At 38.8% G+C, this 27,218-nt stretch overlaps 2 protein-coding genes across 2 annotated transcripts; both read left to right on the top strand.

The window, feature by feature from the left end:
• The first annotated feature begins 14,865 nt into the window (after positions 1-14,865).
• LOC138208755 (suppressor of cytokine signaling 7-like) lies at positions 14,866-16,546 on the top strand. The gene is made up of 4 exons (XM_069166856.1): positions 14,866-14,959; positions 15,114-15,259; positions 16,219-16,353; positions 16,526-16,546. Exons 1-4 carry the CDS (start codon positions 14,866-14,868, stop codon positions 16,544-16,546), a joined length of 396 nt encoding a protein of 131 aa, XP_069022957.1.
• Positions 16,547-24,596: 8,050 nt separating this feature from the next.
• mrpl21 (mitochondrial ribosomal protein L21) lies at positions 24,597-25,442 on the top strand. Its single transcript, XM_069167093.1, has one exon. The coding sequence runs from the start codon at positions 24,620-24,622 to the stop codon at positions 25,205-25,207; it is 588 nt and encodes a 195-aa protein (XP_069023194.1). The 5' UTR covers positions 24,597-24,619; the 3' UTR covers positions 25,208-25,442.
• The last annotated feature ends 1,776 nt before the right edge of the window (positions 25,443-27,218 follow it).

Genomic DNA, 27,218 nt, shown 5'->3' with positions numbered 1-27,218 from the left:
CAGCCTTATCTCAGCGAGAGAAGCTCAAAAACAGCATAAAACTGCTTTACAGTGCCACGGCTTAAAATAAGTGTTTACGAACAAATTTCTTCATCAGCAAATGGGATACACTACATGGCCAATGTGGCTTCACTTTGTGTCTGCAATTACACAGAAAACAGCATTTCAAGACTCACTTTCTCATCCTAATGTAAAACTGCATCACAGCGCCACGGCTTAAACTAAGTGTTTACAAACAAGTTTCATACTCAGAACTTTGGCAAATGGGATACACCACATGGGCAAAGTGGTTTCAAGTCACTTTGTGTGGACAATTTCACAGGAAACACAATGTTTCAAAAACAGCCTTATCTCAGCGAGAGAAGCTCAAAAACAGCATAAAACTGCTTTACAGTGCAACGGCTTAAACTAAGTGTTTACGAACAAATTTCTTCATCACTACTATGGCAAATGGGATAAACAACATGGACAAAGTGGTTTCAAGTCACTTTGTGTGGACAATTTCACAGGAAACACAATGTTTCAAAAACAGCCTTATCTCAGCGAGAGAAGCACAAAAACAGCATAAAACTGCTTTACAGTGCCAAGACTTAAACTAAGTGTTTACGAACAAATTTCTTCATCAGCAAATGGGATACACTACATTGCCAATGTGGCTTCACTTTGTGTCTGCAATTACACAGAAAACAGCATTTCAAGAATCACTTTCTCATCCTAATGTAAAACTGCATCACAGTGCCACGGCTTAAACTAAGTGTTTTCAAACAAGTTTCATACTCAGAACTTTGGCAAATGGGATACACTACATGGGCAAAGTGGTTTCAAGTCACTTTGTGTGGACAATTTCACAGGAAACACAATGTTTCAAAAACAGCCTTATCTCAGCGAGAGAAGCTCAAAAACAGCTAAAAACTGCTTTACAGTGCCAAGGCTTAAACTAAGTGTTTACGAACAAATTTCTTCATCAGCAAATGGGATACACTACATGGCCAATGTGGCTTCACTTTGTGTCTGCAATTACACAGAAAACAGCATTTCAAGAATCACTTTCTCATCCTAATGTAAAACTGCATCACAGTGCCACGGCTTAAACTAAGTGTTTTCAAACAAGTTTCATACTCAGAACTTTGGCAAATGGGATACACTACATGGGCAAAGTGGTTTCAAGTCACTTTGTGTGGACAATTTCACAGGAAACACAATGTTTCAAAAACAGCCTTATCTCAGCGAGAGAAGCTCAAAAACAGCTAAAAACTGCTTTACAGTGCCAAGGCTTAAACTAAGTGTTTACGAACAAATTTCTTCATCACTACTATGGCAAATGGGATAAACAACATGGACAAAGTGGTTTCAAGTCACTTTGTGTGGACATTTTCACAGGAAACACAATGTTTCAAAAACAGCCTTATCTCAGCGAGAGAAGCTCAAAAACAGCATAAAACTGCTTTACAGTGACACGGCTTAAACGAAGTGTTTACGAACAAATTTCTTCATCAGCAAATGGGATACACTACATGGCCAATGTGGCTTCACTTTGTGTCTGCAATTACACAGAAAACAGCATTTCAAGAATCACTTTCTCATCCTAATGTAAAACTGCATCACAAGTGCCACGGCTTAAACTAAGTGTTTACAAACAAGTTTCATACTCAAAACTTTGGCAAATGGGATACACCACATGGGCAAAGTGGTTTCAAGTCACTTTGTGTGGACAATTTCACAGGAAACACAATGTTTCAAAAACAGCCTTATCTCAGCGAGAGAAGCACAAAAACAGCATAAAACTGCTTTACAGTGCAACGGCTTAAACTAAGTGTTTACGAACAAATTTCTTCATCACTACAATGGCAAATGGGATAAACAACATGGACAAAGTGGTTTCAAGTCACTTTGTGTGGACAGTTTCACAGGAAACACAATGTTTCAAAAACAGCCTTATCTCAGCGAGAGAAGCTCAAATACAGCATAAAACTGCTTTACAGTGCAACGGCTTAAACTAAGTGTTTACGAACAAATTTCTTCATCACTACAATGGCAAATGGGATAAACAACATGGACAAAGTGGTTTCAAGTCACTTTGTGTGGACAGTTTCACAGGAAACACAATGTTTCAAAAACAGCCTTATCTCAGCGAGAGAAGCTCAAATACAGCATAAAACTGCTTTACAGTGCCAAGGCTTAAACTAAGTGTTTACGAACAAATTTCTTCATCACTACTATGGCAAATGGGATAAACAACATGGACAAAGTGGTTTCAAGTCACTTTGTGTGGACAATTTCACAGGAATCACAATTTTTCAAAAACAGCCTTATCTCAGCGAGAGAAGCTCAAAAACAGCATAAAACTGCTTTACAGTGCCAAGGCTTAAACTAAGTGTTTACGAACAAATTTCTTCATCACTACTATGGCAAATGGGATCAACAACATGGACAAAGTGGCTTCAAGTCACTTTGTGTCTACAATTTCACAAAAAACAGCATTTCAAGTCTCACTTTCTCAGCCTAATGTAAAACTGCATCACAGCGTCACGGCTTCAACTAAGTGTTTACAAGCTAATTTCTTAATCATTAGTGTGGGAAATGGGATAAACTACATGGGCAAGGAGTTTTCAAGTCACTTTGTGGAAAATTTCACAGAAAACAGTATTTGAAATCTCACTTTCTCATCCTAATGTTTTTACATTAGGATGCATCACAGCGTCACGGCTTCAACTAAGTGTTTACTAGCAAATTTCTTCATCATTAGTGTGGGAAATGGGATAAACTACGTGGCCAAAGTGGCTTCAAGTCACTTTTTGTCTGCAATTTCACAGAAAACAGCATTTCAAGTCTTACTTTCTCAACCTAATGTAAAACTGCATCACAGCGTCACGGCTTCAACTAAGTGTTTACAAACAAGTTTCCTACTCAGAACTATGGCAAATGTGATGAACTACATGGCTTCAAGTGGTTTCAAGTCACTTTGTGTGGACAATTTAACAGGAAACAGCATTTCAAGTCTCACTTTCTCATCCTAATGTAAAACTGCATCACAGCGTCACGGTTTCAACTAAGTGTTTACAAGCAAATTTCTTCATCAGTAGTTTGGGAAATGGGATAAACAACATGGCCAAGGAGATTTCAAGTCACTTTGTGTGGACAATTTCACAGGAAACACAATGTTTCAAAAACAGCCTTATCTCAGCGAGAGAAGCTCAAATACAGCATAAAACTGCTTTACAGTGCAACGGCTTAAACTAAGTGTTTACGAACAAATTTCTTCATCACTACTATGGCAAATGGGATAAACAACATGGACAAAGTGGTTTCAAATCACTTTGTGTGGACAATTTCACAGGAAACACAATGTTTCAAAAACAGCCTTATCTCAGCGAGAGAAGCTCAAAAACAGCAGAAAACTGCTTTACAGTGCCAAGACTTAAACTAAGTGTTTACGAACAAATTTCTTCATCAGCAAATGGGATTCACTACATGGCCAATGTGGCTTCACTTTGTGTCTGCAATTACACCGAAAACAGCATTTCAAGACTCACTTTCTCATCCTAATGTAAAACTGCATCACAGCACCACGGCTTAAACTAAGTGTTTACAAACAAGTTTCATACTCAGAACTTTGGCAACTGGGATGCACTACATGGGCAAAGTGGTTTCAAGTCACTTTGTGTGGACAATTTCACAGGAAACACAGTGTTTCAAAAACAGCCTTATCTCAGCGAGAGAAGCTCAAAAACAGCAGAAAACTGCTTTACAGTGCCACGGCTTAAACTAAGTGTTTACGAACAAATTTCTTCATCACTACTATGGCAAATGGGATAAACAACATGGACAAAGTGGTTTCAAGTCACTTTGTGTGGACAGTTTCACAGGAAACACAATGTTTCAAAAACAGCCTTATCTCAGCGAGAGAAGCTCAAAAACAGCATAAAAATGCTTTACGGTGCCACGGCTTAAAATAAGTGTTTACGAACAAATTTCTTCATCAGCAAATGGGATACACTACATGGCCAATGTGGCTTCACTTTGTGTCTGCAATTACACAGAAAACAGCATTTCAAGACTCACTTTCTCATCTTAATGTAAAACTGCATCACAGCGCCACGGCTTAAACTAAGTGTTTCAAACAAGTTTCATACTCAGAACTTTGGCAAATGGGATACACCACATGGGCAAAGTGGTTTCAAGTCACTTTGTGTGGACAATTTCACAGGAAACACAATGTTTCAAAAACAGCCTTATCTCAGCGAGAGAAGCTCAAAAACAGCATAAAACTGCTTTACAGTGCAACGGCTTAAACTAAGTGTTTACGAACAAATTTCTTCATCACTACTATGGCAAATGGGATAAACAACATGGACAAAGTGGTTTCAAGTCACTTTGTGTGGACAATTTCACAGGAAACACAATGTTTCAAAAACAGCCTTATCTCAGCGAGAGAAGCACAAAAACAGCATAAAACTGCTTTACAGTGCCAAGACTTAAACTAAGTGTTTACGAACAAATTTCTTCATCACTACTATGGCAAATGGGATAAACAACATGGACAAAGTGGTTTCAAGTCACTTTGTGTGGACAATTTCACAGGAAACACAATTTTTCAAAAACAGCCTTATCTCAGCGAAAGAAGCTCAAAAACAGCATAAAACTGCTTTACAGTGCCACGGCTTAAACTAAGTGTTTACGAACAAATTTCTTCATCAGCAAATGGGATACACTACATGGCCAATGTGGCTTCACTTTGTGTCTGCAATTACACAGAAAACAGCATTTCAAGAATCACTTTCTCATCCTAATGTAAAACTGCATCACAGTGCCACGGCTTAAACTAAGTGTTTTCAAACAAGTTTCATACTCAGAACTTTGGCAAATGGGATACACTACATGGGCAAAGTGGTTTCAAGTCACTTTGTGTGGACAATTTCACAGGAAACACAATGTTTCAAAAACAGCCTTATCTCAGCGAGAGAAGCTCAAATACAGCATAAAACTGCTTTACAGTGCAACGGCTTAAACTAAGTGTTTACGAACAAATTTCTTCATCACTACAATGGCAAATGGGATAAACAACATGGACAAAGTGGTTTCAAGTCACTTTGTGTGGACAGTTTCACAGGAAACACAATGTTTCAAAAACAGCCTTATCTCAGCGAGAGAAGCTCAAAAACAGCATAAAACTGCTTTACAGTGCCAAGGCTTAAACTAAGTGTTTACGAACAAATTTCTTCATCACTACTATGGCAAATGGGATAAACAACATGGACAAAGTGGTTTCAAGTCACTTTGTGTGGACAATTTCACAGGAAACACAATGTTTCAAAAACAGCCTTATCTCAGCGAGAGAAGCTCAAAAACAGCATAAAACTGCTTTACAGTGCCAAGACTTAAACTAAGTGTTTACGAACAAATTTCTTCATCACTACTATGGCAAATGGGATAAACAACATGGACAAAGTGGTTTCAAGTCACTTTGTGTGGACAATTTCACAGGAAACACAATGTTTCAAAAACAGCCTTATCTCAGCGAGAGAAGCTCAAAAACAGCATAAAACTGCTTTACAGTGCCAAGACTTAAACTAAGTGTTTACGAACAAATTTCTTCATCCTGACTATGGCAAATGGGATAAACAACATGGACAAAGTGGTTTCAAGTCTCTTTGTGTGGACAATTTCACAGGAAACACAATTTTTCAAAAACAGCCTTATCTCAGCGAGAGAAGCTCAAAAACAGCATAAAACTGCTTTACAGTGCCAAGACTTAAACTAAGTGTTTACGAACAAATTTCTTCATCACTACTATGGCAAATGGGATAAACAACATGGACAAAGTGGTTTCAAGTCACTTTGTGTGGACAATTTCACAGGAAACACAATTTTTCAAAAACAGCCTTATCTCAGCGAGAGAAGCTCAAAAACAGCATAAAACTGCTTTACAGTGCCACGGCTTAAACTAAGTGTTTACGAACAAATTTCTTCATCAGCAAATGGGATACACTACATGGCCAATGTGGCTTCACTTTGTGTCTGCAATTACACAGAAAACAGCATTTCAAGAATCACTTTCTCATCCTAATGTAAAACTGCATCACAGTGCCACGGCTTAAACTAAGTGTTTACAAACAAGTTTCATACTCAGAACTTTGGCAAATGGGATACACTACATGGGCAAAGTGGTTTCAAGTCACTTTGTGTGGACAATTTCACAGGAAACACAATGTTTCAAAAACAGCCTTATCTCAGCGAGAGAAGCTCAAAAACAGCAGAAAACTGCTTTACAGTGCCACGGCTTAAACTAAGTGTTTACGAACAAATTTCTTCATCACTACTATGGCAAATGGGATAAACAACATGGACAAAGTGGTTTCAAGTCACTTTGTGTGGACAATTTCACAGGAAACACAATGTTTCAAAAACAGCCTTATCTCAGCGAGAGAAGCTCAAAAATAGCATAAAACTGCTTTACAGTGCAACGGCTTAAACTAAGTGTTTACGAACAAATTTCTTCATCACTACTATGGCAAATGGGATAAACAACATGGACAAAGTGGTTTCAAGTCACTTTGTGTGGACAATTTCACAGGAAACACAATGTTTCAAAAACAGCCTTATCTCAGCGAGAGAAGCTCAAAAACAGCAGAAAACTGCTTTACGACTTAAACTAAGTGTTTACGAACAAATTTCTTCATCACTACTATGGCAAATGGGATAATCAACATGGACAAAGTGGTTTCAAGTCACTTTGTGTGGACAATTTCACAGGAAACACAATGTTTCAAAAACAGCCTTATCTCAGCGAGAGAAGATCAAAAACAGCATAAAACTGCTTTACAGTGCCACGGCTTAAACTAAGTGTTTACAAACAAGTTTCTTCATCACTACTATGACAAATGGGATAAACAACATGGACAAAGTGGTTTCAAGTTACTTTGTGTGGACAATTTCACAGGAAACACAATGTTTCAAAAACAGCCTTATCTCAGCGAGAGAAGCTCAAAAACAGCATAAAACTGCTTTACAGTGCCACGGCTTAAACTAAGTGTTTACGAACAAATTTCTTCATCAGCAAATGGGATGCACTACATGGCCAATGTGGCTTCACTTTGTGTCTGCAATAGCACAGAAAACAGCATTTCAAGACTAACTTTCTCATCCTAATGTAAAACTGCATCACAGCGCCACGGCTTAAACTAAGTGTTTACAAACAAGTTTCATACTCAGAACTTTGGCAAATGGGATACACTACATGGGCAAAGTGGTTTCAAGTCACTTTGTGTGGACAATTTCACAGGAAACACAATGTTTCAAAAACAGCCTTATCTCAGCGAGAGAAGCTCAAAAACAGCAGAAAACTGCTTTACAGTGCCACGGCTTAAACTAAGTGTTTACGAACAAATTTCTTAATCACTACTATGGCAAATGGGATAAACAACATGGACAAAGTGGTTTCAAGTCACTTTGTGTGGACAATTTCACAGGAAACACAATGTTTCAAAAACAGCCTTATCTCAGCGAGAGAAGCTCAAAAACAGCAGAAAACTGCTTTACAGTGCCAAGGCTTAAACTAAGTGTTTACGAACAAATTTCTTCATCACTACTATGGCAAATGTGATTAACAACATGGACAAAGTGGTTTCAAGTTACTTTGTGTGGACAATTTCACAGGAAACACAATGTTTCAAAAACAGCCTTATCTCAGCGAGAGAAGCTCAAAAACAGCATTAAACTGCTTTACAGTGCCAAGGCTTAAACTAAGTGTTTACGAACAAATTTCTTCATCACTACTATGGCAAATGGGATAAACAACATGGACAAAGTGGTTTCAAGTTACTTTGTGTGGACAATTTCACAGGAAACACAATGTTTCAAAAACAGCCTTATCTCAGCGAGAGAAGCTCAAAAACAGCATAAAACTGCTTTACAGTGCCACGGCTTAAACTAAGTGTTTACGAACAAATTTCTTCATCAGCAAATGGGAAACACTACATGGCCAATGTGGCTTCACTTTGTGTCTGCAATTACACAGAAAACAGCATTTCAAGACTCATTTTCTCATCCTAATGTAAAACTGCATCACAGCGCCACGGCTTAAACTAAGTGTTTACAAACAAGTTTCATACTCAGAACTTTGGCAAATGGGATACACCACATGGGCAAAGTGGTTTCAAGTCACTTTATGTGGACAATTTCACAGGAAACACAATGTTTCAAAAACAGCCTTATCTCAGCGAGAGAAGCTCAAAAACAGCATAAAACTGCTTTACAGTGCCACGGCTTAAACTAAGTGTTTACGAACAAATTTCTTCATCACTACTATGGCAAATGGGATCAACAACATGGACAAAATGGTTTCAAGTCACTTTGTGTAGACAGTTTCACATGAAACACAATGTTTCAAAAACAGCCTTATCTCAGCGAGAGAAGCTCAAAAACAGCAGAAAACTGCTTTACAGTGCCACGGCTTAAACTATATGTTTACGAACAAATTTCTTCATCACTACTATGGCAAATGGGATAAACAACATGGACAAAGTCGTTTCAAGTCACTTTGTGTGGACAATTTCACAGGAAACACAATGTTTCAAAAACAGCCTTATCTCAGCGAGAGAAGCTCAAAAACAGCATAAAACTGCTTTACAGTGCCACGGCTTAAACTAAGTGTTTACGAACAAATTTCTTCATCAGCAAATGGGATACACTACATGGCCAATGTGGCTTCACTTTGTGTCTGCAATTACACAGAAAACAGCATTTCAAGAATCACTTTCTCATCCTAATGTAAAACTGCATCATAGTGCCACGGCTTAAACTAAGTGTTTACAAACAAGTTTCATACTCAGAACTTTGGCAAATGGGATACACCACATGGGCAAAGTGGTTTCAAGTCACTTTGTGTGGACAATTTCACAGGAAACACAATGTTTCAAAAACAGCCTTATCTCAGCGAGAGAAGCTCAAAAACAGCAGAAAACTGCTTTACAGTGCCACGGCTTAAACTAAGTGTTTACGAACAAATTTCTTCATCACTACTATGGCAAATGGGATAAACAACATGGACAAAGTGGTTTCAAGTCACTTTGTGTGGACAATTTCACAGGAAACACAATGTTTCAAAAACAGCCTTATCTCAGCGAGAGAAGCTCAAAAACAGCATAAAACTGCTTTACAGTGCCACGGCTTAAACTAAGTGTTTACGAACAAATTTCTTCATCAGCAAATGGGATACACTACATGGCCAATGTGGCTTCACTTTGTGTCTGCAATTACACAGAAAACAGCATTTCAAGACTCACTTTCTCATCCTAATGTAAAACTGCATCACAGCGCCACGGCTTAAACTAAGTGTTTACAAAAAAGTTTCAAACTCAGAACTTTGGCAAATGGGATACACCACATGGGCAAAGTGGTTTCAAGTCACTTTGTGTGGACAATTTCACAGGAAACACAATGTTTCAAAAACAGCCTTATCTCAGCGAGAGAAGCTCAAAAACAGCAGAAAACTGCTTTACAGTGCCAAGGCTTAAACAAAGTGTTTACGAACAAATTTCTTCATCACTACTATGGCAAATGGGATAAACAACATGGACAAAGTGGTTTCAAGTCACTTTGTGTGGACAATTTCACAGGAAACACAATGTTTCAAAAACAGCCTTATCTCAGCGAGAGAAGCTCAAAAACAGCAGAAAACTGCTTTACAGTGCCAAGACTTAAACTAAGTGTTTACGAACAAATTTCTTCATCACTACTATGGCAAATGGGATAAACAACATGGACAAAGTGGTTTCAAGTCATTTTGTGTGGACAATTTCACAGGAAAAACAATGTTTCAAAAACAGCCTTGTCTCAGCGAGAGAAGGTCAAAAACAGCATTAAACTGCTTTACAGTGCCAAGGCTTAAACTAAGTGTTTACGAACAAATTTCTTCATCACTACTATGGCAAATGGGATAAACAACATGGACAAAGTGGTTTCAAGTTACTTTGTGTGGACAATTTCACAGGAAACACAATGTTTCAAAAACAGCCTTATCTCAGCGAGAGAAGCTCAAAAACAGCATAAAACTGCTTTACAGTGCCACGGCTTAAACTAAGTGTTTACGAACAAATTTCTTCATCAGCAAATGGGAAACACTACATGGCCAATGTGGCTTCACTTTATGTCTGCAATTACACAGAAAACAGCATTTCAAGACTCATTTTCTCATCCTAATGTAAAACTGCATCACAGCGCCACGGCTTAAACTAAGTGTTTACAAACAAGTTTCATACTCAGAACTTTGGCAAATGGGATACACCACATGGGCAAAGTGGTTTCAAGTCACTTTGTGTGGACAATTTCACAGGAAACACAATGTTTCAAAAACAGCCTTATCTCAGCGAGAGAAGCTCAAAAACAGCAGAAAACTGCTTTACAGTGCCACGGCTTAAACTAAGTGTTTAAGAACAAATTTCTTCATCACTACTATGGCAAATGGGATAAACAACATGGACAAAGTGGTTTCAAGTCACTTTGTGTGGACAATTTCACAGGAAACACAATGTTTCAAAAACAGCCTTATCTCAGCGAGACAAGCTCAAATAAAGCATAAAGCAGCTTTACAGTGTCACGGCTTCAACTAAGTGTTTACAAACAAGTTTCTCACTCAGTACTATGGCAAATGTGATAAACTACGTGGCTTCAAGTGGCTTCAAGTCCACTTTGTGTCTGCAATTTCACAGAAAACAGCATTTCAAGTCTCACTTTCTCAGCCTATTGTAAAACTGCATCACAGCGTCACGGCTTCAACTAAGTGTTTACAAGCAAATGTCTTCATCACTACTATGGCAAATGGCATAAACTCCAGGGCGAAAGTGGTTTCAAGTCACTTTGTGTGGACAATTTCAAAGGAAACACAATGTTTCAAAAACAGCCTTTTCTCAGCCAGAGAAGCTCAAATACAGCTTAAAACTGCATTACAGTGCCATGGCTTAAACTAAGTTTTTACAAACAAGTTTCTTACTCAGAACTATGGTAAATGTGATAAACTACATGGCTTCGAGTGGCTTCAAGTCCACTTTGTGTCTGCAATTTCACAGAAAACAGCATTTCAAGTCTCACTTTCTCAGCCTAATGTAAAATTGCATCACAGCGTCACGGCTTCAACTAAGTGTTTACAAGCAAATTTCTTCATCAGTAGTGTGAGAAATGGGATAAACTACATGGCTAATGTGGTTTAGAGTCACTTTGTGTTGACAATTTCACAGGAAACACAATTTTTCAAAAACAGCCTTATCTCAGCAAGACAAGCTCAAATACAGCATAAAGCAGCGTTACAGTGTCACGGCTTCAACTAAGTGTTTACAAGCAAATGTCTTCATCAAAACTATGGCAAGTGTGATAAACTACATGGCCAAGGAGTTTTCAAGTCACTTTGTGTGGACAATTTCACAGAAAACAGTATTTGAAATCTCAATTTCTCATTCTAATGTAAAACTGCATCACAGCGTCACGGCTTCAATTAAGTGTTTACAAACAAGTTTCCTAATCAGAACTATGGCAAATGTGATGAACTACATGGCTTCAAGTGGTTTCAAGTCACTTTGTGTGGACAATTTCACAGGAAACACAATGTTTCAAAAACAGCCTTATCTCAGCAAGACAAGCTCAAATACAGCATAAAGCAACGTTACAGTGTCACGGCTTCAACTAAGTGTTTACAAAACAAGTTTCTCACTCAAAACAATGGCAAATGGGATAAACTACATGGCCAAAGTGGCTTCAAGTCAGTTTGTGTCTGCAATTTCACAGAAAACAGCATTTCAAGTCTCACTTTCTCAGCCTAATGTAAAACTGCATCACAGCGCTAAGGCTTAAACTAAGTGTTTACAAACAAGTTTCCTACTCAGAACTATGGCAAATGGGATAAACTACATGGCCAAGGAGTTTTCAAGTCACTTTGTGTGGACAATTTCACAGAAAACAGTATTTGAAATCTCACTTTCTCATCCTAATGTTTTTACATTAGGATGCATTACAGCGTCACGGCTTCAACTAAGTGTTTACAAGCAAATGTCTTCATCAGTACTAAGGCAAATGGCATAAACTACATGGCTAAAGTGGTTTGAAGTCACTTTGTGTGGACAATTTCACAGGAAACACAATGTTTCAAAAACAGCCTTATCTCAGCAAGACAAGCTCAAATACAGCGTAAAGCAGCGTTACAGTGTCACGGCTTCAACTAAGTGTTTACAAACAAGTTTATCACTCAGTACTATGGCAAATAGCATAAACTACATGGCTAAAGTGGTTTCAAGTCACTTTGTGTGGACAATTTCACAGGAAACACAATGTTTCAAAAACAGCCTTATCTCAGCAAGACAAGCTCAAATACAGCATAAAGCAGCGTTACAGTGTCACGGCTTCAACTAAGTGTTTACAAACAAGTTTCTCACTCAGTACTATGGCAATTGGAATACACTACATGGCCAAAGTGGTTTCAAGTCACTTTGTGTGGACAATTTCACAGGAAACACAATGTTTCCAAAACAGCCTTATCTCAGCCAGAGAAGCTCAAATACAGCATAAAACTGCATTACAGTGCCATGGCTTAAACTAAGTGTTTACAAGCAAATGTCTTCATCAGTAGTGTGGGAAATGGGATAAACTACATAGCCAAAGTGGCTTCAAGTCACTTTGTGTCTGCAATTTCACAGAAAACAACATTTCAAGTCTCACTTTCTCAGCCTAATGTAAAACTGCATCACAGCGCTACTGCTTAAACTAAGTGTTTACAAACAAATTTCTTCATCACTACTATGGCAAATGTGATAAACTACATGGCCAAAGTGGTTTCAAGTCACTTTGTGTGGACAATTTCACAGGCAATGCAAACAGTCTCTACTGAGGTTAAAAAACCTTTCATGTTCTTGTTTGGATTATTATTGTTTTTTTATTTTTCTTGTACTTGTTTTGTTTTTTGGTAACACAGCGGTTTCTATTGACTCACAAAAGACAGTCTCTCACAGTGGTCAAACGCAAAAAAAATTCACCGAACACAAACATTTCAGAAAACACAAACACATTTCACAAAACAAAAAAACATTTCACAAAGCAAAATAACATTTCACAGATCACAAAAACATTTCACAGAACGCAAAAACATTTCACAGAACACAAAAACGTTTCACTAACCAGAAAAGGTACGACCACACATGTGCATGTATGTGATTGGGCAGAACCCAAGTCAATCCACTTGCAGCATCCTGACATTGAGCATAATACTGTTTGTAGTTCGAGCCTATAACTAGGTTACCCTGAGAATTGCTGAAACCATAGAGTGGCTCATGATAGAGTGGCACTTCAGGTGCAGTGGTATACTGCTACTGTCAATAATATCTACAGCAGGGGAATATGGCTAATGCTACGATGATGGCAACCAGTTTTTCACACAAATGTGCAGACTGTTTATGATGAATAATAAACATGATGCCATTCCATTGCTTTTATGGAATAGTCAGACTCGCTATGGGGTGTTAGGTAAACATTAGCTTTGTTTCCTGTGCCCAGCACTAATATTAGCGTTGGAAAAGAAGTGACACACCATCAGTGAATCGGTAGCCTACACAGGAGTGGCATACTGATGAGGGGATTGGATCTGAAGTGTCATATCATCCATCAGCCACACTCTCAGTGACTCTACGGGCTAACGTAGTAGCTGATCGAACCAGGAACAGTATTATGGGAGGGGTCAATGTCAAGATGCTGTAAGCAGATTGACCTGAGTTCTGTCCAATCACAAACATGTGTTGTCCTACCCTTTCCGGTTGGTGAAACATTTTTGTGTTCTGTGAAATGTTTTTGTTTTTTGAAACGTTTTTTTGTTTTGTGAAATGTTTTTGTGTTTGACCTTCAGGGCCACCGTACTGCTTTAAGCTGAGTATGAAACTGCACAGCTTTAGTTTACATCAAATTTGATTATGTTGTCACCAAGATACAGGACCAATCAGTCATTATGCCAACATACAGAAGAAAACTGAATCCTCACTGATGCTGAAATAGAAAATATTTTGTAAACAATTATATACCACCTTTTTTCTTCATTAAGGGCCATTTTCTGACCTTTCAAACGCAGTTTTTGCCCTGAGCTGTGTCATTTCAATTTTGAAAATGTCTTAACTTCCTAAAACAGCTACCCTCTGTTATTTTAAACAAACATGACTCAGAAGTACATTTAATGAGGACTGTTTTATGTTGTAGATTAATCCATAATTAATGCATTTCAGCAGGACAATATTTTTGTGTGAGTATGTTCATGGTATTAATGGAACATGTCACCAAGTGAAGCAGTGTGGTTTGGGGTTTTTGGTCAACAGTAGACCTCTATGGCACTAGGATACATCAGGCTTTTAATAGTGATTGTTTGTGTGGGTACATTTATTATTGCTTTTGGTTTTTATAGGATTAGCTGATGATAAATAATATAGACCTTGATTTGGGTTGCTAAAGACCAATCTTGATTGTAACATTTAGCTGTTGAGCCACATTTTGCTATCTTAATTCACCACACTAAACTGAAGAGTCTGATTGGTAAATGCTGTTATTTTAAATGAATTAGACTTAAAAAAAAAAAAAAAAAAAAAAAAAAAAAAAAAAAAAAAAACCTTCCTTCCTTTACCTTTCCAAACTTAATTCCTATTTTTCTTCCCCCACTTCCCTTTTGTCTTGGCACATTCTTTTCTTTTCTATTGTCTCATCCCTTTCCTCCCTCCATCTGTGCTTGGTCATTCCTATTATTCCTTACCTCCTCTGCCTTGTTTTCTTTCTTCCTCCTACCCTCCCATCCTTCTTCCAGACAACATAGCGGGCCCTCAGCCTGGCCCTTTCCTAGTGAGCATCATGGGCGCCTCCCTGCAGTCCCTCCCCTTGCCTCTCCCTCCTCCTCCTCCTCCTCCCTCCCATACAACCATCCAGCACAGTCTCAGCCTCAATGGTAAGATGTGTCTGGGGGATGGTGGAAAATGTAGTCAGAATTTAGTGTCCTTCACCCTAACTTTTTGAACATGCTAAATGAGCGTCATTTATATAGAAGGGACATGTTGATGGTAAAAATGCTTTATTTCACAACTTTACATTCTCTGTTTTAGACGCCTTCCTTCGGGCCCTTCCTCATTCAAACCTATCACCAGCTGATGCGCCGCCCCCTAGCAGACAGGCTCCGCCCCCCATGCTGTGTGCCCTGAGAAGATCAGAAGCCAGCAACTTCACAGCCAGCCTGAGAGAGCTGGAGAAGGTAACACAGGCTGGTGCTGATATATCATCACAGTGCTTGCTACACTGTAAGAATTCTTCTAATTCTTATACCTTAGAAAACTCACATTATCAGGATTTATTTAATGTCTATTGGTATGTGGACAAGTATGGAGCTGCATGCCACAGCATTCATAGCCACACCCAATTGGCAATGCCTATCCCTATGGGCCTTCAAAATTAGTGACGGCATAACTGCTGAAATTGTGCCAGTAAAATCAACCTAGTCTCTTGTTTCAGTGAAACCGAGTGAGTCCTAATTAAACTTGAATCTTATGCTGTGTTTTAAATGGTGTACTCACGTACTAACCTGTACTATTTTGAGTGCATAAGTGTGTTCCCAGTGACAAATACAGAAACATGCTATGCACTACAAGTACCAAAATGTTGCACTCAGAATTCACCCTAAATGGTTGCCATCTTGGCTACATAGAGAGAGGGGTGGGACCACCGATGTAAAGAATTTTCAAATGAAGGTAACTGAGGAAGCTCAGCCGTTGCAAAACACTGTATCAAAGTGTTTATTTTTCATTCAGTACCACTATACTGCTGCTGGACATAAGCCATCAGTGTGTTTATTGAGTGTGTAAAACAGAGGGCATGAAAACACATTAATTTCTGGGTAAAATATTTAAAGCTGCAGATATGTTAGCGGTCAATCTATTCACATGCTACGGTGTGCGATTTGAAAAAACATTACCTTTTCAAAATTCAAGTACCACACAAGTAAGAGTCCTAACATGTAAGAGCACTATTTGTTGGTGTACTCAGGGAAGTATGTCATTTGGAACACAGCATGTGACACAAGTTGAAAAGTTGTAGTTTGTCTTTAGCACGGGAACGCAAGAAAAAAAAAATTCAGTTCACGTTTACATTATTCCTTCTTTATTTGTTAATTCGTTAATTAGCTCCTGAATGTTTTGTTGTGTTCTCTGCCTGCAGTGTGGCTGGTACTGGGGTCCCATGAACTGGGAAGATGCAGAAATGAAGCTGAAGGGGAAACCGGACGGATCCTTCCTGGTTCGTGACAGTTCAGACCCTCGATACATCCTGAGCCTCAGCTTCAGGTCGCAGGGAGTCACGCACCACACACGCACGCACACACGGACACACAGTTTTAGGCTATTGATTGAGTACAGGTGAAGGACTTGTTTACAACCAAACCTTAACCTACGTTTGTGTGTGTCTTAATTCAAATAATACAGTTCATCCCGTAGACCTTAAGATTAAAACTCCTGATATATTCCAGGGTTGCCAGGAGGAAGGGTGACAGGGGATCCATTCAATACTTGATTTCCGTGTAGGTTATTCTACAGTTAGCGCTTGTTAGTTTATAACAGAAGCCAATTTTTACACAAGACATATGAAAACAAAATAAATAAAATGCTTCACAGACAAAACAGGTAAAAAAAAAACATCAAGATGGCAGATTTTTTCAAAGTAGAACAAAAATCTTTCCCCACGATCATATTCATCAGTTTGCAGTTACATTACATTACATTTAATTTAGCTGACGCTTTTAGCCAAAGCAGTCAGTGCATTTCAATCATGAGGGTACAAATTCAGAACAACAACAATTAAGAAAGTACAATTTTCTTCAAGATAGCCAAACTTCAAAGTGCTATAAGTAAGTGCCATTTTAAGTGCCACTAAAGTGCTACCTATTCAAGGTAAAGTCGGAAAAGTTGTGTTTTTAGTTTGGTGGAAGATGTATAGACTTTCTGCTGTCCTGATGTCATTGGGGAGCTCATTCCACCATTTAGGAGCCAGGACAGCAAACAGTCGTGATTTTGTAGTGTTTAGCTCACAGCGAGGGAGGGAGCAGTTGAAGGAAATATCTTCTGATTTAAGTGAGCAAACCCTTTTTCATACTTTTTACGTCATTAAATGAAATGAACAAACTAATCCCGGTGTTCCCGAGTTCGACATCTGGTTGACTGAGTAATTTTACTAAAATGTTGAGAGGAATTCAGGTTTTAATTAGAGTTTTTGCAAAGAGTCTTCACAGTAAATATTGGGCTACAGACCCTCGCAAACCCATGAGTACAGGGAAGATGTAATTACAGCTTAATCCATCAAAGCTCCATGTCTAAGCTGTACCCTAAAACCAAAGACCAGAAGAAATAGATTTTCTAAAAACAGTCTGAAACTCAACATTGGTGCTCACAAGGATGGAGTATTCAGAGCACACACAAACCCACACACCTTTATATGCTGGTTATTCAACACTTTAGATGTTTAACAGAGATATGCACACACTACCATGATGAGGCACCTCAGATATTTATGCATTCATGCAAGCAGACTGTGTACCACATACAGTATAGTATATATATAGTATACAGTATAGTATTTTAAAAAATTTCCCCTCGGGGATTAATAAAGTATATACCTACCTACCTACCTATTGTAGTATGGACATACAATTGTGCTCCATAAATTTGTACTTCCTGTTCACCATGTCCAAATTGCAATCAAAGATGTGCCAGGGCTTTCATTTACAGACAAAAGCCGTTTTCCCATGAATAGTGGCCCTAGGCAGGGCGATGAAAATTATCTTGTGCTTATTGAACACAATAAGCACAAGATAATTTTCCAGCAACAGCTGCTGGAAAACAGGACAGTATGCTGGGGATAACTCTCAAGCACGAGTTCAGAAATAATGAGTGATGACTCACCGTTCGTCCCATCAAAGAAAAACGACTCTTTGTCAAATAGGAACCAGAACACTGATTAGTTGACTAATCAACCAAAGATGTAAAAATGATTGAGCACAAAGTCAGAGTAGAGATGCAAATAAATCTCAAAGAATTCCAATAGTTCCTGACCCAATAGATAAAACATAAACCACAGGCCTCAAAACATAACATCAGAGATGTATGCCTTTTTATAACGACACAAAACAGCAAGGGCTCCATAGATGAATACTATTGAAGAGTAGCTGTTTTTTCACCAAGTGTATATATTTAAATGTTCAATTATGTTTATACTTTTACTATCTAGGTTCATGATTGTGATTTAAAAGCCTTCTCCACACCTCCACAATTATAATTCTTGAGAAAACAAACCAAATTATTAATGTATTTGAATTTCACCACATTTTCACAGAAGAATTATTTCCAATTGGGAAACAATTATCCCCAGACTGGTTAAATCCACTTCCATAAACAATAGTGTGGAAATGAACTCAGTGCCTTCAATGGTACAGTAGCTACAGCCCTGAAAACACATACATTTCTGTTTAGAAAATGTTTAAAACACACCCTACCACAAAGAAGTTCTCAGAATTTAAACAAACAAAATCAGAAAACTGTTTGTACAAGTTACAGAATTTACTATTAATCTTGCTTTGTGTTTTTTTGGAAACACACAGAAAATAATAATTACATAAAATAAAATATCAGAACAGAAAAGAGATTTAATAAAGTAAAACTGCAACACTGCAACAACTCAGAAAAACATCACATGCATACTGTATTTGCACACACATCACATGTGGAATCTTCTATGTAGAACCAGGCAAATAATCAAATACACATATTCACATGCAGAAAGTTATATGAACCGGCTGTGATCTGATGGAGATAGGTTGTTGTGACATAGATAGGTTAGGTTTTAGCCCCACCTAAAAAAAAACCTGAGCTGAAGACGGGTGAGAAACTGTTTAACGGTCTAACTCCACATTTCAAAGTTTAAAAGCTTTGAGCATGCTTTCAGCAACTCATTTTACACGTATATAATGTATTGAGAAACAAATCGTGGAATTTGCTTTGCAGCATCTTTAACCAGCACATTTTCATCCTTGCCTTAACCACCACATTTTCATCCTTACCTTAACCACCACAGTGTCATCCTTAACCATCAGTGTCATCCTTACCTTAACCACCACATTGTTATCCTTACATTAACCACCACAGCGTCATCCTTACCTTAACCATAAGGTAAGGATGACAATGTGATGGTTAAGGTCCTTAACCACCACAGTGTCATCCTTTACTACAAGTGTCATCTTTATATTAACCACAACAGTGTGATTCTTATCTTAACCACCACATTGCCATCCTTACCTTAACCATTGCAATGTCATCCTTACCTTAACCACTTAACCACTTGTCATCTTTAACCACCAGTGTCATCCTTAAACCCTCCTTGTTTTCTACCTTTGTTTCCTTCCCTTCTTTTCTTTCCTCTTTTCTTTGCACGGTTCCTCTTTTCCTTTACTTTCTTCTTTGTTTCTTCTCCTTTTTTCCTGTGCTTGACCCTTTTTTTCCTTTCATTTTTTCATTCCCATGTTTCCTTTCCTAGCTTCATTACTTTATTTCCTAACCGTGTCGCCTGTTTTCCTCTCCTTGTTTCCTTTCCATTTTTTTATTCCCTCATTTCCTTTCCTTACTTCATCACCTTTTTCTCTAACTGTCTCCTTTTGTCCTATCCTTGTTTCCTTTGTTTCTTAACTGTCTCCTGATTTCCCCTCCTTTTTTTCTACCCTTTTTTCCTGTCCTTGTTTTCTTTCCTTGCATCATTACCTTGTTTCCTAACCGTGTTTCCTGTTTTTCTCTCCTTATTTTCTTTTTTCTTTTTTCCTCTCCTTATTTCCTTTCCTTGATCCCTTTCTACTTTTTCATTCCCATGTTCTTTCCTAGCATCATTACCTTGTTTCCTAATCATGTTGCCTGACTTCCCCTCCTTGTTTTCTAACCTTGTTTCGTTCCCTTGTTTTATTTCCTCTTTTCTTTGCACGTTTCCTCGTTTCCTTTACTTTTTTCTTTGTTTCTTCTCCTTTTTTCCTGTCCTATACCCCTCGTTTCCTTTACTTTTTTAAGCCCCATGTTTTCTTTCCTTGCTTCATTACCTTGTTTCCTAACCATGACTCCTGTTTTCTACCCTTGTTTCCTTTACTTTTTTTCCTCCTCTCTCTTTTCTTTGCATGTTTCCTTGTTTCCTTTACTTTATTCTTTGTTTCTTCTCCCCTTTTCCATTCCTCGACCCTTTGGTTCCTTTCCCTTTTTCATTCCCATGTTTTCTTTGCTTTCTTCATTACCTTGTTTCCCAACTGTGTCTCCTGTTTTCCTCTTCTTGTTTCCTTCTCTAGTTTCCTTTCTTCTTTTCCTTGCTTCCTTTTTTTGAGCCCTCATTTCCTTTCTTTTTTTGATTCCCGTGTTTTCTTTCCTTGCTTCATTACCTTGTTTCCTAACGGTGTCGCCTGTTTTGCTCTACTTGTTTCCTTTCCATTTTTAATTCCCTTATCTTTCCTTACTTTATTACCTTTTTCCCTAACTGTGTTTCCTTTTGTCCTCTCCTTGTTTCCTTTACTTGACCCCTTGTTTCCTTAGAATTTTTCGTTCACTTGTTTCTTTTCCTCACTTTATTACCTTGTTTCTTGACTGTCTCCTGATTTCCCCTCCTTGTTTTCTACCCTTGTTTCCTTTCCATTTTTAATTCCCTCATTTCCTTTCCTTACTTCATTACCTCTTTCCCTAACTGTGTCTCCTTTTGTCCTCTCCTTTTTTACAACTTGTTTCCTTTCTTTTTTTCATTCACTTGTGTTTGTTTTCCTTGCTTTATTACCTTGTTCCCTAACTGTCTCTCCTGATTTCCCCTCATTGTTTTCTACCTTTGTTTCCTTCCCTTCCCTTCTTTTCTTTCCTCTTCTCTTTGGACATTTCCTCGTTTCCTTTACTTTCTTCTTTTTTTCTTCTCCTTTTTTCCTGTCTTTGACCCTTTTTTTCTTTTCCTTTTTCATCCCCATGTTTTCTTTCCTTGCTTCATTACCTTGTTTCCTAATTGTGTCTCCTGTTTGTCCTCTCCTTGTTTCCTTCCCTTGTATCTTTCACTTGTTTTCTTTCCACATTTCCTTTCTTGTTTCCTTTCCTTTTTCTCTCTCCTTATTTCCTTTCCTTGACCCCTTGTTTCCTTTCCTTGCTTCATTACCTTGTTTTCCTAACCCTGTTTCTTGTTTTCCTCTCCTTGTTTCCTTTCCTTGACCCTTTGTTCCATTTCCTTGCTTCATTACTTTGTTTCCTAACCGTGCCTTCTGTTTTCCTCTCCTTGTTTCCTTTCCTTCTGTCATTACTTTGTTTTCCTAACCCTGTCTCCTGTTATCCTCTTTTTTCTTTTTTTTTTACTTCCCTTCAATCATGCCCTGGTTTTCTTTACTCTTTCCTTTTTTCATTTCCTGTTTTCCTTGCTTGTTTCCACATTTCATTTCATTTCCTTCCCCTTTCCTATCTTGTTTCTTGACACCAGAGCCCAAAGATCAAAATGTGGGGCAAAGAGAATGTTTCTATGGTACAATGTGGAACACGTCACCAATGCCAAGAGGTAGTCCAAAGTTTTGATATTTCAAAATACCTTAGAAAATAAACTTAATCAGTAAACTATGCAGGATACAGGTTAGGCCTTTAACATGCAAGGGAATGAACAAATATATTTTATTTCAATGCAACTTTCAGATGTCCCACTCATTAAGTGAAGAAAGGAAGCTAAAGTTTCACTTAGAATTGTTGTATGTGGTGCTAGCGTACCACCACAGTCTTCTTGACTTGTATTGTTGGGAGTGCTGCACAGTGCTGTAAATGAAAGTTATTTCAGTCACAGTGTCAGTCATCTTTGGGCTTCAGTTGGTCAACACTGCCACAGATTGTCACATCTCTTTGAGCCACACATTAATTGAGACTTCCAGAATTGCTTAAAATTGAACCATAACTTGCAAATACTCTTTGAGCATTGCCTCACATCGTCTTCACCCAATTATAAGTACTCACCAGTTTTCGTTGTAGCTTCATTTGTTTTCCCATCATATTCTTCACAAATCTACCCAGCTTCTGACTTAATGGCAGCTTGCAATTTTTCCCATTGCGAATAGGTTTAGCAGCAAAGATGGTGACATTAACCTGCACTTGACTCAAATGCACAGTTTGATTTTCACCAAACACAGACCCATGAAAACCGCCATCCTTGCTTTCTTCACGGCCTTTGGAAAAACAGATTAAAAAAAAACCTGTCTATCCTGTGATGACTTAACTGCAGCAAATCAAAATGTGTGATGTTGTCTTGACATACAGGAAGCGGGATAAAAAGGCTGTGTAGTCACAAAACCACCAAGTTTCCTGGTCAGAATTTGGGGAATTAGAATAAATTACCTGGCATGAGGTGTTTCAAGTCACTTTCTGTGGATAATTTCACAGGACACAGCATTTCAAAAACAGCATTATCTCAGCCAGAGAAGCTCAAATTCAGCACAAAACTGCACTGGTACTGCTTAAACTAAGAGTTTACGATCATGTTTCCTGGTTGGGATTTAGTATAAATGACATGGTGTTACATCCCTAATGGCTCAGGGGATTAGTAGGGACAACCTAAAGCAGCCCAAACACACAGATACCTCAAGGTGGAATTTTTAACAATAAACAATATTTTTATTTCATTCACTCTTACATAAAGTGGGAGAGGATGGGACAGGTGTGATCATGCCAAACAATTGAAATCAATAAAACAAAACTAATCCTGACTACCTATCTCTTAAACAGAACAACAAACAAAATTGCTCCTCTAGCTTCTCTAAATGTCACTTGACCAAAACACAAATACAGAGGGAGCACTGACCAATAAATCTAGTGTTTCTAGACACAAAACAGCACTACACGTGTGCCAATGTACAGGGTACCCCAGACTCACCTACTGTCCACACCCTCTCACTACAAACCTTAACATTCAGTGTCCTTGTTGATAGAAACAACCAAATCAAGAGCTGTCCTAACTTCTGAGGCTTCCTGCTTTTGTTCCTTGCTCTCCCTCTGTTGATTGGCCAGCCTGCAATTGGAAGCAGCATGACTGGCTCCCACAGGTGGAACCCAAACAACTGAATGACACCTAAGTAGAACTGAGGGGAGAACAAAAAAGGCAGGGCAGGAGTGGAAAAAACACAACACGTAACACATGGAAAAAGCCATTTCAAGTTACTTTCGGTTGGAGAATTTCATAGGACACAGTATTTCAAAAATCTCAGCAAGAGAAGCTCAAGCTTTTTTTTTTTTAAACCCCAACCATTTGTTTTTTCCTAACCCAACCATATTCTTTCCTAACCCCAACCATGTTTTTATTTTTCCCTAACTGTGTTTTTTCTCCTGAACCAAACCATGATTTTTTTTCCTAATCCCAACCATCTGCTTATTTAGTAACCTCAACCATGTGTTATTGCTAAAAGTAAAATTTTCCTGTAACTCATATGGCTGTTGGCATGCAGTACGTTTGATTTTCATCCACTACAGGAAAACGTAACTTTCACACTGTGCCAGCGTAAAGTGTGGCTATCTCATAGTTTGCTGGATGAGTCACTATTTCACGGTTTGCCGTGATACCGGGTTGAAATTTAATGCCAACTTACTAACGAATGACATATATTTAAACAATATATATAAAAAAAAATTGTTGATATATAAAAAATTATAATACAATTACTACTTTGATACAGAAATAGGAATATCAAAAATTCGCTATCAGGAAGCAACCTATAACTTTTAGTAAAAACCTGAGTAAGGGTAGGAAAGCAGGGGAAACAAAACTTTATAAAGAACTACTCTTATATTATAGAAAATTAAACTGGACTCCAGAGAACAAAGAAAAAAAATCAACAACCTATAATTGCAGTTAAATGAACTTAAATGAAGCAAAAGTGTAGTGTAGATTATTTATGGGTGCCATCACATATTGGGGTTGAGGGTAATGAAGTGGCAGATAGAGTAGCTAAGGCAATTTTGGGCAGGGAAAATGTAGATGTTCAGGTGTCATTTGGAAAAATGGAGGGCTCAACATCATTAGTGGGAGCTTGAACCTCAAATGACAATGAGAGTGGGACGCAGACAGCAAAAGAAGAAAGTTGTACAACATCCAACCTTCTCTGAAACCAGGCAGCAGAATGAACATGCCTTGGAGAGATGAAGTCAAATTAACATGGCTCTAGGCTGGGTCAAAGTGGACTTGCAAAGTAGACTGGTGCTTGTGGGAAAGGACAGAGACCGAAACTGTGAAGACTGTGGAGTCTTGAAGTCTGTGCAGCACATTGTGATGCATTGACTGCTCTATGCAGGGGAGATGAGGACTTTTTTTTTTTATTGAATTTGGAAAGCTGGGGGTTAAGAAATTTTCCCTTAAAGTACTGCTGGGTGATGGAAAACTTCAAAATCAGAGGAAGTAATACACTTTCAGGTCGATATTATAATATATAGACCTAAATGGAGAAAAGGAGCAATGACCTTTTCAGATCGGTGGGGGGCAGCAATACACTAAATCGTGTCTAAGTCTGCCGGAAATAAAGAAGAAGAAGCGTCCATTTTCTTTCAAGATGGCGACGAGCAGAGGGTGTGGGGGACTATGGAGGACGTACAGCATGCTGTTGCCCGGACACCATCTCCTGTTCCCCGCTGCCGTCCGAACACAGAGCTCTCTTAGTGGGGCCTTGCTACCCCAGACCTCGCTATCCAGGCCTCCGTGGCCGAAGCAGACGCGCTCGGTCCCTGCAGAGGAGGAGCGGAACCGACATGCCACGGTGGTGAGCACTGTGAACCAGCGGATCAAACGGCAGGACTTCGGGCGGCTCTTCGCAGTGGTGCACTTCGCCGGCCGCCAGTGGAAGGTCACCGACGAAGACTTAATTATGATTGAGAACCACATCGAGGCAGAATGCGGAGAGCGGATCAAAATGGAGAAGGTGCTGCTCGTCGGGGCGGAGGACTTCACCCTGATCGGCAGGCCTATGCTCGGTAGGGAGCTAGTCCGGGTCGAGGCCACCGTGATCGAAAAGACAGAGTCCTGGCCCAAAGTCCACATGCGGTTCTGGAGGAGACACCGGTTCCAGCGCAAAAGGATGGTCATCCAGCCTCAGACGGTGCTGAGAATCAACAGCGTCGAGCTGGCCCCCAGACTGACATGAGGATGTTGAAGGCCGGATTGTCACACACTTGACTGCGGGTATATTTGGTCTTTGAGAACACAAACGTGAAGCTAAGTGTGTCTGTTCATGACTTTCAGAGTTACTATAATAAAACAGACAAACCTGGACAACTCTGGGGTAGAAAAAAACAGTTGCTCAGCTGTTCACTGGGTATGTTCCTGTAAATAACAGACATGTGAATCAGATATATTAAAAATGTTGTGTTTTCATTGCATTACAGACTTGGTCAAATTTTGAGTTAAAACTGAGATGATCTCTCTTTATATATATATGTGTGTGTGTGTGTGTGTGTATACATATACATATATATATATATATATATATATATATATATATATATATATATATATTACATTACATTTCATTTAGCTGACGCTTTTATCCAAAGCGACTTACAATAAGTGCATTTCAACCATGAGGGTACAAAACCCAGAACAGGAATCAAGAAAATACAATTTCTTCAATATTTACTTATATATATATATATATAAAGTTTTTAAATGAAGGTTTTTATTAAGGGAGAAAAACAATCCAAACCCACATGGCCCTGTGTGAAAAAAGTGTTTGCCCCCTCCTGCTAAAACATAACTGGTTTATCACACCTGAGTTCAATTTCTCTAGCCACACTCCGGCCTGATTGCTGCCACACCTGTTCTCAATCAAGAAATCACTTAAATAGGACCTGCCTGACAAAGTGAAGTAGACCAAAAGATCCTCAAAAGCTAGACATCATGCCGAGATCCAAAGAAATTCAGGAACAAATGAGAAAGAAAGTAATTGAGATCTATCAGTCTGGAAAAGGTTCTAAAGCCATTTCTAAAGCTTTGGGACTCCAGCGAACCACAGTGAGAGCCATGATCCACAAATGGAGAAAACACAGAACAGTGGTGAACCTTCCCAGGAGTGGCCGGCCGACCAAAATTACCCCAAGAGCGCAGCGACTACTCATCTGAGAGGTCACAAAAGACCCCACGACAACATCCAAAGAACTGCAGGCCTCAAGTCAGTTAAGGTCAGTGTTCATGACTCCACCATAAGAAAGAGACTCGGCAAAAATGGCCTGCATGGCAGAGTTCCAAGACAAAAACCACCGCTGAGCAAAAAGAACATTAAGACTCGTCTCATTTTTGCCAGAAAACATCTTGATGATTCTCAAGACTTTTGGGAAAATACTCTGTGGACTGACGAGACAAAAGTTGAACTTGGAAGGTGTGTGTCCCGTTACATCTTGCGTAAAAGTAACACCGCATTTCAGAAAAAGAACCTCATACCAACAGTAAAATATGGTGGTGGTAGTGTGATGGTCTGGGGCTGTTTTGCTGCTTCAGGACCTGGAAGACTTGCTGTGATAAATGGAACCATGAATTCTACGGTCTACCAAAAAATCCTGAAGGAGAATGTCCGGCCATCTGTTCGTGACCTCAAGCTGAAGCCAACTTGGGTTCTGCAGCAGGACAATGATCGAAAACACACCAGCAAGTCTACCTCTGAATGGCTGAAGAAAAACAAAATGAAGACTTTGGAGTGGCCTAGTCAAAGTCCTGACCTGAATCCTATTGAGATGCTGTGGCATGACCTTAAAAAGGCGGTTCGTGCTCGAAAACCCTCCAATGTGGCTGAATTACAACAATTCTGTAAAGATGAGTGGGCCAACATTCCTCCACAGCGCTGTAAAAGACTCATTGCAAGTTATCGCAAACGCTTGATTGCAGTTGTTGCTGCTAAGAGTGGCCCAACCAGTTATTAGGTTTAGGGGGCAAACACTTTTTCACACACGGCCATGTGGGTTTGGATTTTTTTTCCTCCCTTAATAATAAAAACTTTAATTTAAAAACTGCATTTTGTGTTTACTTGTGTTATCTTTGACTAATATTTAAATTTGTTTGATGATCTGAAACATTTAAGTGTGACAGACATGCAAAAAAAAAAAAAGAAATCAGGAAGGGGGCAAACACTTTTTCACACCATTGTATATTATATATATATATAT

The sequence above is a fragment of the Embiotoca jacksoni genome, unplaced genomic scaffold, assembly GCF_022577435.1.
Source record: "Embiotoca jacksoni isolate LCO1_2020_lvr unplaced genomic scaffold, fEmbJac1.0.p SCAF_4, whole genome shotgun sequence".
Taxonomy (NCBI): domain Eukaryota; kingdom Metazoa; phylum Chordata; class Actinopteri; family Embiotocidae; genus Embiotoca; species Embiotoca jacksoni.
The sequence above is the reverse complement of the archived record's forward strand: the minus strand, read 5'-3'. Positions and strand labels throughout refer to the sequence as shown.